Source organism: Pundamilia nyererei, unplaced genomic scaffold (genome assembly GCF_000239375.1).
Source record: "Pundamilia nyererei isolate P.nyererei 1_Seehausen unplaced genomic scaffold, PunNye1.0 scaffold00096, whole genome shotgun sequence".
Lineage (NCBI taxonomy): Eukaryota > Metazoa > Chordata > Actinopteri > Cichliformes > Cichlidae > Pundamilia > Pundamilia nyererei.
The window spans coordinates 2,405,743-2,417,586 of NW_005187497.1; the positions used below are offsets into that span (position 1 = coordinate 2,405,743).

General features: G+C 38.8%; 1 protein-coding gene across 2 annotated transcripts; it reads right to left on the minus strand.

Moving 5' to 3' along the window:
- Positions 1-31: 31 nt before the first annotated feature.
- Positions 32-11,537, minus strand: LOC102207892 (protein shisa-5-like). Of its 2 annotated transcripts, none has more exons than XM_005740088.1 (5): positions 11,199-11,537; positions 10,402-10,528; positions 9,701-9,861; positions 4,593-4,784; positions 32-1,617 (listed from the first exon to the last, which is right to left on the minus strand). In XM_005740088.1, exons 1-5 carry the CDS (start codon positions 11,263-11,265, stop codon positions 1,448-1,450), a joined length of 717 nt encoding a protein of 238 aa, XP_005740145.1. In that variant the 5' UTR covers positions 11,266-11,537; the 3' UTR covers positions 32-1,447. The 2 variants fall into 2 exon arrangements, with proteins under 2 accessions (XP_005740145.1, XP_005740144.1); XM_005740087.1 differs by having other exon boundaries at positions 9,701-9,864.
- Positions 11,538-11,844: the final 307 nt, after the last annotated feature.

Consider the following 11,844-nt stretch of genomic DNA (forward strand, 5'->3'; position numbering starts at 1 on the left):
TAATATTCAAGAACCAAAAACTGAGGAAAAAAGAAAACATACATTTTAATGAACATCACAACAAAGTATTTTTTCTCCACAAAATTGAAATATGACTAACCAAAAATATATAAAAAACAAATAAACAGTATTCCTACATACACAGTTTAGACAAAAGGAAAGCATACTACAAAGTGTTTTTGGATTAAAATACTTCTTACATCAATGGTCTAAACTACAAACATGTGACCTTGCATCCCTTTCATTAACTGGCAGATGGTGTCTACAGAGAAGCGACACTGAAATGTAAGAGTCTAAACAAAGAAAGATGATGAGATTTTCACAGAACGTCAAAATGTAAACTGGCACACGAGTTTGTGACTGTACTGCTGGGTCAGCAGATGCACAAGAAAAAGGTCACATCTGTAAATGATGTTCAAGTAACTTCAGTCAACAGAAAGCGGAAGTGATGGCTCTTTTTCCATAACAACAGTGAAACAACACACGAACAAACCCTCACTCGTACGGGGCACTTTAAACAATAACCAAAAAAAAATAAAAAATATTCGTGTTCTAATAACATTTAACAGGTTCGATGGCAGCATTTAAAAAAACTGCACGCTGCAAAACATCAAGGCTCATTTGAGCTGTTATTAAGATAGCAGAGTAAATGTGACAACATTTTGTGACTCAAATGGATCAATAAATAGAATAAAATGAGATAAAATGCTTTAAAATATTTTTCTTTTAAGTTCCATGCATGCTTTTTGTAGGCACAAGTCTTTCTCATATTTAACACGCGTCAATCAAGTTGATGTTTAGTTCACTGAACATAAAAGACTCCTTTGGTAAACCTCGCAGTGCATTTTGGCTCAGTCCTGTTTTTAACAAAGCTGGGACTTTATGTAAAACTGAATCATTACTGGAACATCGCTAAAAGATTTAGAGAGTGTTTTAGAACAGGAAACGGAACACTCGGGAAAAGACAGAGTCAGCAAATGAACAATTCAAACTTCTCAATGTAAAACTAGTCAATTAAATCATCAAACAAAGTCATATTTCTAATGCAGGAAATCACAATAGTTGTCTAAAGGCACTGCATTTTCCATAATAGAATTTAAATAGTGAGATAAGCCGGAAAAATTGCTTTACACAAAAGCACAAAGGAAAAAAAATCAATATCTGTTATCACTTAGCACAGTTCTGTAGAGGAAATCATAACATGGACTCAGTAACACTATCCAAGTTTAAAAGAGGGGAGACCACCAAGCTTGATATGAGCATGAAGTTACATGACACAGGTCACTGCCATATATCAGTGAAAGCAACATTAAGGCTAAACTAATATATATGTATTCCTGAAATGATAAATATTGCACTTTGTTCCCATGTAACGTGACTTACATGCGAGTACAGGGAAAAAGGCTCAAAGCACTTCCTGGGGCTGTACTGATGTCCATGATCCAGCCTAGTGTGGTGATGAAGCAAAACCTGGATTATATGCAGGCTGAGCAAGAAAGTCTGGAGTTGCAGGTGGAGCACTGGGCTTCGGCTGGGGGCACGGTGGCTGGGGGTATGCTGGCTGCCGGGGCATTAATGCAGCCTGGCCATAAGGCATCGGAGGATAGGCGGGACTGACTGGAAAGTGAAAAAAGAGCTTACATGAGACTGAACATGCAGACAGCACAAAAAAAAAGTAACCACAACTGAAGTTCTGTAGCATAAGAAGAAATATTATATTTAAAAAAGTCTCTGGCAGTAATGGATGTGTTTATTTTCAATGATTCATCAACTTTACTTTAGCCAGTCACAGTATTTTACACAACATGACTCACAGAAACAAGCTTCCGCCTCAGAGGCTAAATCAACTTCTGTAGAAATATTTTGTACATTGTACTATTAATTAGGGCTGCCACGATTAGTCAACTAGTCACGATTACGTCGACTATCAAAATCGTCGACGACTGATTTAATAGTCCTACTCCTTTTCGAGCACACGCATTCTGTAGACAAAGATATATACATGAAAACTTGATGATTTAAGTTTTGTTTTTTGTTTTTTTTTCTGTTGTTATTTCAATTATATTTGCATGTTCGAAATAAAATTATATCTATCTATCTAGTCGACGCGTCGTTTGAAGCTCTGTAAGATCCCAAAAGACGCAGGAATAAGTAGCAGGATTTAAGAGTGTAATAACGGACTGAAGAAAGAGTACTTTATTGGTCCCCGTAGGGAAAATCCCTCTCTGCATTTAACCCATTCACTCAGTGAAGCAGTGGGCAGCCATTGGGCGCCCGGGGAGCAGTGTGTAGGGACGGTACCTTGCTCAGGGGTACCTCAGGGTAGCTGTTCAGGGGAATCGAACCCCCGACCTTCCGATCATGGGGCCACCACTCTACCTACTGAGCTATCCAGAAGATGGCAGCACTGCATCTACAAGGATGCCAGCTGCCGTTAAACCCCGAAGAAGAAGAAGAAGAAGCTGTGTCCCAGAATTCATAGCGCAGCGCAGCTCAGTTTCCAACAATGGCGGCAGCTAGTTAGTTTTAATATTACTCCAATTATTCTTTCTGGGTCACAAAATAAACGTTTAACATATTTTCAGGGAGAATGTAGCTGTGTAAACCTCAAATATCTGCTCAGTTTATCAGGACACCACATATTTTCAAAAGCGCTCCGACGTTTTCGGAGACGTCTGTTACCCACTAGCTCGATAGCTAGCCGGGGGCTAGGTCACTAGCGCCGTGAGAACACCGGACTCCCGGCAGATCGTTTTCAAACCCACCGCCATCTTTCGCTACTCAGGTTAAATATATATAAGTCACTTAGATAACTTCAAAATGTTATTGTTTGGCTTTTTTTTAGTATTTTATTTGTTCCTGAGTAAATCGGTTTGGCTGAGATTAAAGTTTCTCAGCCAAACAGTTCTTACACAGCTGAATAAACATTAAGCAGACAGCTGATTATCAGAAGTGTGAGATGCTCGAGAATATACTCCGGTGTCCTGTTATATTTTAGATAGCAAGGAGTTTATTAAACTTCATCGAAACAATCTGCAAATTTCATTAAAATTTAATAAACTATCATCTTGTCTTTATTTTTAGTTAGCACAGACCTTACACACTTAAAAACTGTAAGCTAATGATAGTTATATAAGAGCAGATGCTGCTGGTGCAATAAGCTGTACGTCCAATGGATGATGATCTGATTAGTCGACTAATCACAAAGATAATCTGTGACTAGTCGACTATCAAAATAATCGTTTGTGGCAGCCCTACTATTAATATTTCCACAGATGCGCAGTTTTGGGTTTCAAAGCCCACCTTTCACCTGGTTCTGCAAACAAATATATTCTCTTTAGTTAAATACGGGCCTCTTTTCCAGGAAGCATTTACAAAAAACTCAGTTTAAAAATAAACTGAGTTGATTCACTTTGAGATAACTCTGAGTTTCCTGTTTCAGAACAGCTGATCAGATTTAGTTCAATCAACCTCGAGTATATTCACCCAGAGTTAAGCATCTGCATTAGTAAAGAAAGAAAGCCATGATCAATGGAGTTGTGGCATCACGATTCACCATGGCAACAGGTAAATAAAGAGCATGAGAAATATGAAGACCACTCAGTGCTGAGCAGGATATTGATCGTCCCTCTTTCATCATCACTTTTAATGTCTGCTGGAAAGCTGGAATCCAAATGTTGCATTTGATTTTTAAATCAATCTTTTCTAATTATTCAGCTATAACCTGACAGGGACAAAATGTAGGAACCAGGAACTGATGATAAAAATCTACAGAAACTCATTAGACACAATTTACTGATGGATCTGTGATATTAGTTACCCAGACAGCAACAGACTCCACCTTCAAGTCAGTTTATTAAATGAAAAACCTGCCTTCACAGCAGGTTATGACCATTTTGTTGTTTGAATAATTATTCTCTAAACATTTCTTTCTTTTTTTCCTTTTCTGTGTTTCTGCCATTACTGGATAGAAATGCATAATAAGATTCTCAGAAAAAATGTTCCCCAGTTTAATCTGTTCTAATCTGATTTCAGCCTTCACTGATAGATAATGGCTCTTATAGCCATAGCACTATCACATTGAACTGAAAAAAGCAAGGCAGCTTTCTGAGTCTTTAATGAATGTAAAATCACATCAGTAGAGACAAACATGTTATAAGAAACGTCTTAGCTTTTGCAAGGAAACTGGCTGACAGTCTGAAAACATTACTGCCCAAGTTATAGACTATATAGATTTTATTCTGAGCTGATCATAAAACAGTGATGTAATCGCTGTCATCGCTTATTCATGGCTGTCAAAGCTCTCACGTTAATTACACAAAATACCAAAACATCCCATAGCGTTTTAGTTTCTGTAAAAATGTACACTGTGAACGCTGACAGCTACTTTATGAATAAGAAAATGACTCAGTGTGTCACACAAGTGGTTCAGGTCCAGCAGGACGGGAGGAGTCAGAGAGAAGCTCAGGGTCTGTTCCCAGTAACTAACAGAAAACAGGAGTTTCTCTCAGCTCGCAGTTAACAAACTCAGACTCGTTAGCTAAGCCTGCTTCCTGGAATAGAGCTCAAGGCAAATCATAAACCACACTCACTGGCTTCCTGATAAGATGGCGGTGGTCCAACTGTGAATGACTGTCCATGGTAGGGCGGTGTGAGGATGGGCTGAGCTGGGTAGCCAGGCTGGGGTAGATGGTGGGGCATTTCCTGGTAGGATTCAGGGGGCCCAGGTGCTGCCGTTGGATGCTGAGGAGTGTTGCTGACCATTGTGACCTGGGTAGTGGCCTCTATCACAGGTGTAAGCAAATAAGTAACAAAAAGTTAGAAATGGAGAAACATGCTACATATTATCCAAAACACCTTTAATGTGTATTGTCATTTATAGGTAATATTCTAATAAAGATTCAAAAATAAAATTTTAAGGAAGGAGAAGAGCAAATGGTGCACTTTGAGTTAAGATACATAATTTATCATCCTCTCCTTAAGGTCTGCATCAAAGAAACTAAACATGATGTCGTTTGCTTATTGAATATACACAGATTTACACTTTTGAAGTTTACAGAGACTCAAAGAAACTCTTTGAGAGATTTTTATCATCGTCAGAGTGTAAACTGATCTCTGCGTAAGTACAGTGAAAATGAAAAGGCACTGCTTAGAACAGGAAAAAAGAAAACTTGTGGAAAACAAGGTGTCTTTAAACAGGGGGTGTCATCACAACCACTTCCTGTAAATGACGTGGGGTTGTCATGGAAACAATGAGTCACACAGGGTGGAGCTCTGACATTCCTGGATTTGATCCCATCATGCAGCGGCTTAAGCCAAAGATGCCACATTGTGTTCCTCACTTTATTGTAGCCTCTCTGCCAGAAGAACTTCCCCTAACGGCAAAACATTTACGAGCTGACCAAACTGACAGGAAGTCGGAAATGTAAAAATGGTTGACTGTAAATACTGACAACAGTCAGCTAAAGTACCAGTTTGCAAAATAGAAATGTGTTTATTTGACACGACAAACTGTTGGTTGAACATAATTTAATCATGTCACGCATTTCCATGTAATTACATTACGTTATGTACAGTAACCCATTCTTTATCATGTCACATGAGCACATTTACACAAAACTAACAAGTAATAATGATTTAAAAACAAACACTATATGTACATGTTAAATGAACACATGGATCTAACCAGCACTAAGGGAGTTAAATTAAGACATTGTCTATTTATAAAAGTCTAGAGACTCAGAGTTAAACATTCATGTGTGAGGACAATTATGCATTTATGAGTCAAACATTAGCGATGAATAAACTTTGGAGGCCACCGAACATGCTGATACGCTCTGAACCTGAGAAGTAGATGGACCTGTGATTGTAGGTTGCACATACAGCTGAGCTGTTTTTCAGCTGTTTTTGACTAACATGTTTAAAACAACAGCCTATTAATGGGGCTGGTCACAACCAAGCAACAAGAAATCCTCACAGCAACCTAAGTGTTTACTGCTCAGAGGTAGATCTGCAGATTCTTTGCACCGATCACATTTCATGTACAGCGTAAAAACAACACTAGAAACTACAGGCAAGCACAGGCAAGGCACAGCCTGCTTATTTAAATAAAAAAGAAATTTTGTCCCAAGTAGAAGGGACCAAAAAAAGCAAATTCAGCAATCATTTGATGGGCAGGGGTGGAGATTAGGAATGTAGAATTATTTGAATGACATTGAAAATGCATGCTTCTCCAACAGATCGCAAAGCAAATTGAGCACTCCAAAATCCCAGCGCTACACCTTACGCCTGTGCGCCAATCACAGCTGTTCACTGCATCGCAGCCTGGAGGAGTAACACTACGTCAAAGACAGGCAACAGACGGTCAAAACAAAAATCAAATGTCTGGAGCAGCAGAAAGCGAGCTTGCTTCCAAAAGCAGGTCTGCTGTTTTGGATTTAGAACAATCATGTTAACCAAGAAGAAATCATCTGCGAAGAGTGCTGTAGATTTGTGTCAGGACCACAAAGCAGCACAGCGAACTTATTCAACCACCTGAAAACACACCTGCAAGGTGAAGTAAAAAAAATGCAATTGTTGCTAAGGTTAATCACCCAGCATCAACTCAGATGTACATAAAAGTGAACCTGTACAGCTCTTCGTGGTATCGCTAGAGCTCACAAAGAAGCACAATCTCATTTGGCCAAGGTAAGTAATTAAGGCTTTAGGTAATACAGCACATTTAAAAACAGAAAGTTTGCCCATAATAGCCTATAATGAAAAAAGAAGAGGGCCAAGGATTAAGCCCTGGGGCACCTCACAAGAAAATGGGGCTGAGGTGGACTTTTTCAACATTAACACTGAAAGTTCTGCGACTCTAATATGAATGAAGCCAATTCAGTGCAGCACCTTTGATGCCAACCAGGTGTTCCACATGGGAGATAAGAATACTGTGGTCAACAGTATCAAACGCTGCAGTAAGATCTAAAAGCACGAGGATGACCGAAATTCCACAATCAGTAGCTAAAAAGAAAAACACGTGAAAGTGCAGTTTCAGTGGAGTGTAGCTGTTTAAAACCAGACTGAAAAACTTCCATCATACCGTTAGTATCTATATTCAGATGGATAAAAACTATTTTTTCCAATAACTTTGAGAAGAATGGAACTTTTGAAATGAGGGGTCAGCGCCAGGTTTTTGTTAATAAAGGGTTTACAATTGCATGTTTAAAACCATCAGGAACCACACTAGAAGTAATACTGCTATTTATAAGAGTGAGGACTGAGTTCCAATAGAAGGGAAAACGTCTTTAAAGAGCCATGCAGGAATAAAACATCCATGGGAATAACCTTTCCAAAGTGCCAATGCGGGCACTATATGCAAAGCATCCAAGGGGAAAGAGATTAAGCTCTAAGATCGGTTGAGTACTTTGCTATGAGTTTCCATCACGCAGATACCAAGAATGGAGTGAAAGAATTTATATTTTACTTTTAGGAAATTAATAAATATCTTATTTGTCTGCAATTAAGTTTTATTTAAGAAGAATATAGCACAATGGGGAAAGCAGGGCTGTGTTGATGTAATTTTGCATTAAGTTTTTGTACAATTTTCTTTAAACTAACGTAATTTTTTTGCTCAAAGAGAGGCACTGAATTTAAAATAATGATGAGTAACAGCTTTATTACAGCACACATTTTTGCAAAGTAGCAGGATCACAGCATGACATGCACATGAAATCTGTGTTATGTGACGTCTCTAAATTTATTATGAATATTTTAAGGCCTAATTTAGTTTATATTGACCAATCGTGATAATAGTAATCCTAAGATTGGGCAAAATGATAAGGATTAGCATTTTGGCTATAATTGTGCAGCCTTAGGGGTTTTGCAATTTCATTACTGTCAAGAATTGACAAAGTGATGAAAACACAAGGCTTCCTTGCACAGTACATGGTATTTAAATTCCTACTGAAAATAACAACTGTAAAAAAACAAACAAAATCTAAGTCTGCATTTTATCCAGCATTACATAATCCTTATTGCTATTAGCATTATTGCTACTATTATTGCTCCTCGTAAATATCGGCTGACTGGGGATAATAGAATCATTACAGCTATGCTGTGTCTAACAGGTTTGAAATATTGACAATGATTCTCTGGCTACAGAGACAATACTCAGTAGGATCAGTTAACTGCTGGCTCTGATCTTTTCATGTCATTTGAGAAAAAAGACAAAAAACAAAATAAAGATGCTAGAGTTCAAAGCCCCACACAGCTGTTTCTGAGCGCCTTAAAGTTGGTATTTGAAAAATTGATACGGCTGAGCTCAAGGGATTTAAAGCACTCAGAGTAAGCAGAAGCAAAAATCAAGTGAAGACATGACCCCAAAAATCACACCAGCATCAAACTTAGGCACAAACTCTAAACACCAATTATCGCTGATGACGTGTTGACTCATTGCCCTGTGGCATATACGCTCACCAAGAACTCCAATGGAAGGCAAAACCTAATCAAACACCAATGAGGAGCTGAAAAGTTTACAAAGCCTCCAATAATGCAGTGATTCTGAAACATTAGGTCAGGGGAGGCTCTGTATCTCAGTTGTTTTGTTTCTTGTCAGACCAAACTGCTGAGGTAATAAAAGTCATGTGGTAGGTGAGCCAACAGTCTACAAACGAGGCCCTCATGGTCTCAGACAAATGCTCCAACTCACCAGTCAATCACTGCAATGTATGAGAAATCACCCAAATGTCAGACTCACACTAATACTGTAGGTCCTTGTTCACATGAAGTGTTCCAAGTACTTCATTCATTTGACTGAGCCGGGCACTTTAGGTTTTTGCATATTGCATCACACAGGCAGGAGGTGAAATCCAGCATCACTAATCTTTTTCAGTGTTTGACATGTTTTGTCCTGCAAGGCTCCGACTTACTGTGAATATGGCTCTATTCACAGGAACTCAGCCGTCTTTTCTAGTTGACTAACAGGTTTGTTCTAGAAGACGGATACGTTTCACAGGTTTCAGCAGCTGAGTTACTGAAGACTAGAATGAGAAGTTTTGCCGACAGGAAGCAGATTTGTTTAAATAATCATTGACTCGTCAACTAATCGAAGGAATTAAGATTAGTCGAGTATGAAAATAATCGTTAGCTGCAGCCCTACCAGTGAGTAAAGATAATCACATTATTGTCTTTGTGGACTTTTTCATCTCTGATAAAAGACATCGAGAAGAAAAAAAAAAAGAAAGTCAACAGCTGCTGATGAACGTTTAATTCGCATTTTCATAGGGTTTTATCTTTTAGCCACTATAGAAACAAATGAGGTGCCTTAAACTCCGTCATGCCACAGTGCCTACTCTTAAGTTTAAGGCATCAATGCATGAAAATTGTGTTTTGAGAGCTTGAAATATTCTGTAAATGCCAAAAGGCACAAAACAACAGCCTTCAGATCGATATCTAAGGCCTTGACTATACTTTGTGTCCGCTGAGGTTTGAGTAAAGTAAAATCCGTCATCAGAGAAAGCGTGTGAGAATCTGTTCATGTATCTGTAACTGCCAATATTTTTTGACTGCAATAACGTTACATTACAATGCACCAACTGTAGTAAATGTAAAGGTGCCTTCCAGAAGTTTCACACGAATGACGAAAGTTGTCTTTGCTCACAACAGAGTACAGTCAAAAAAGCATCACCCAAATTAAAGTACTAGTTCTAGTAAAACTTACCACGTTTGTTGCACAGCTTGTACAGGCAGCAGCTGGGGCAGACGCAGCAGCAGAAGATGAGGAATACAAAGGGGATGATGCTCATGCCAACAATGAGAATGAGTAATGTTTTGTTGTTGAAAGCAGTTAACTGATCCTGAAAATTTTTTTCAGGATCTTTGCTGCTGAAAAAGAAGCAAAGTAGGGATTATGCCCAAAACAAAATAGGAAAAAAGCAAAAATAAAACAAAGTATTACAGCTAGGCTACGGTCTGTTTACTGTCGATTTTCAAAACTTCCAACTATGCAACAACTCCTCATGCTATAGTTGTGTCTGCTACGTTTTTTGCAACACTGACTGAAAAACAGGTGTAGGTGTGTTATCTTCCAACAACCAGCACACAGCATGCAAAAGCCCTTTTTCTACCCAGATACCCTGTCAGTCCTCCAGCGAGTAAGCAAAGCAGCACACTGATGAATGTTATGTGAATGAAGGCCTTCGTTTCAGTCTAGTGCACTTTGGCTTTATGCTGATGGCCGTGCGCAGGAAGACATTGTGTCCTGTTTTTTAACAGCTTAAATGTGGCCTTAAACACATTTATACTGGGAGAAAAGAGAGACTTAAAAAGAAATCACTTTCTAAAATAGGAAATTGTTCATTTTACACAAACTAGCTAAATGCAGGTTTTTTTGTGGATTGCAGATTGAAAATGAAAACATACCACTCTTCTTCATCAAAGCGTTTTGACGGATCTAAACAACAATATCTGCTGTTGCAGTCCCCACAGCAAAAGCCTCTATGGCATTCCTGGGCTTCCTTACCACTGTAGGCCAGGCAGTCGTCCCCTGCTGTAACAGAGCAGACCGAGAAAATCAGAGAGGGGCAGCAAAAGTTAGCTCATTTCAGGTCAATCAATTAGTTATTAGAATTAACTTTTCAGCACTGCAACATTTTGACTTTTAGGGAATTGGTGATTCACTGTCACTGTAGCTCTTGAAAGTGTGCTACGCTGTACAGAGGTGATGTTTTCACACACTTGTCTATGCTCAGCCCTGAGTTTGAAACCCTGCTGCTTCCACTTGGTGGTCACTCTGAAGGATGTAGTTTGTACTGCTGCTAAATGATCGTTCACGCGTTTCTTGTTAATTAGCGGGCAGCTCGAGTGACCAGAATATAGTGGATAAAAAATATAACCTAAAACATGTGAAAATAGCCACTGACACTGACTGATTGTATATTATTTTTAAATGACTTTCATTTCTTTTTTTATGGGTCTGTAACAAACTAATCCTACAGTGTTATTAAAAGCTTTAAAACACAAGCTGCAACTTAAAAAAACAAAACATGTCTTGATGAGTTTTATGGCCTTTCATAAAAATGAAAAGTTTTCGGATAATTAGACGCTACGTCACTGACTTCGCCCTAAACGTGGTCTGAAGTAACATCACAGACTGCTTGATGGTCAGCGGCTACAAGAAAACACAGCGGCCGTTTAAGGATGAACATAATTAAACTTACCGGACGCACAAGGGGACAGGATCACAAACAGAGCCAACACGGCAGCACAACACAGGCCTGACGCCATGTCCGTGTGTAAAACTTTCCCGGATTCACTCACGGACCCGGGAATCTTCCCCGACAGTTACTCTGCTCCGCACGGACTGCTGCACAGATCGTCTATACACGAAGCCGCCTCACTCAGGTCGTGTTCCAGCCCACTGACACACTTATTCCACGGACTGTGCAGAATCACGGGTCTGTAAACACATCATTACACACGGTTACGAGCTGCGAACAAAAAGTCTTTTAAGAAATTGTTAACAGAAATGTTTAAAGAGACGAGACTGCAAACACGAGCGGAAGTTATTCTTCCCTCTTGTCGTCTTTTTCCGGTGAGTTATTGAGCAGATGGAAAAAATACTTTTTCCCTCTTTTTTTACAATTTATACTAATGTAAAAATTATTGCGTATTTTATTTCTTCGGGTATCCGAATAGCTTGAATACCAGTGAATTATTTTACACTATCTTATTACTATGCATTTTTAAAAATAGTTTACAGACTTGTAATTCGCAATATTTCAGAAATATTGTACATTTAACTCTTTGCTGTTTCTGACAAGCCACCACAGTGAAATGCATTTTTACCTAACAGTTAAATCATAA

Bases quoted from the DNA above. Each gene is read 5' to 3' on its own strand.
- LOC102207892 (XM_005740087.1), bottom strand. From the start codon at position 11,265: ATGGCGTCAGGCCTGTGTTGTGCTGCCGTGTTGGCTCTGTTTGTGATC. The intron at 9,865-10,401 runs GTATGTTTTCAT...CTTCTTTTTCAG, and splicing joins CGCTTTGATGAAGAAGAGTG to CAGCAAAGATCCTGAAAAAA. The intron at 4,785-9,700 runs GTAAGTTTTACT...CACCTGTGATAG, and splicing joins CAAGCTGTGCAACAAACGTG to AGGCCACTACCCAGGTCACA.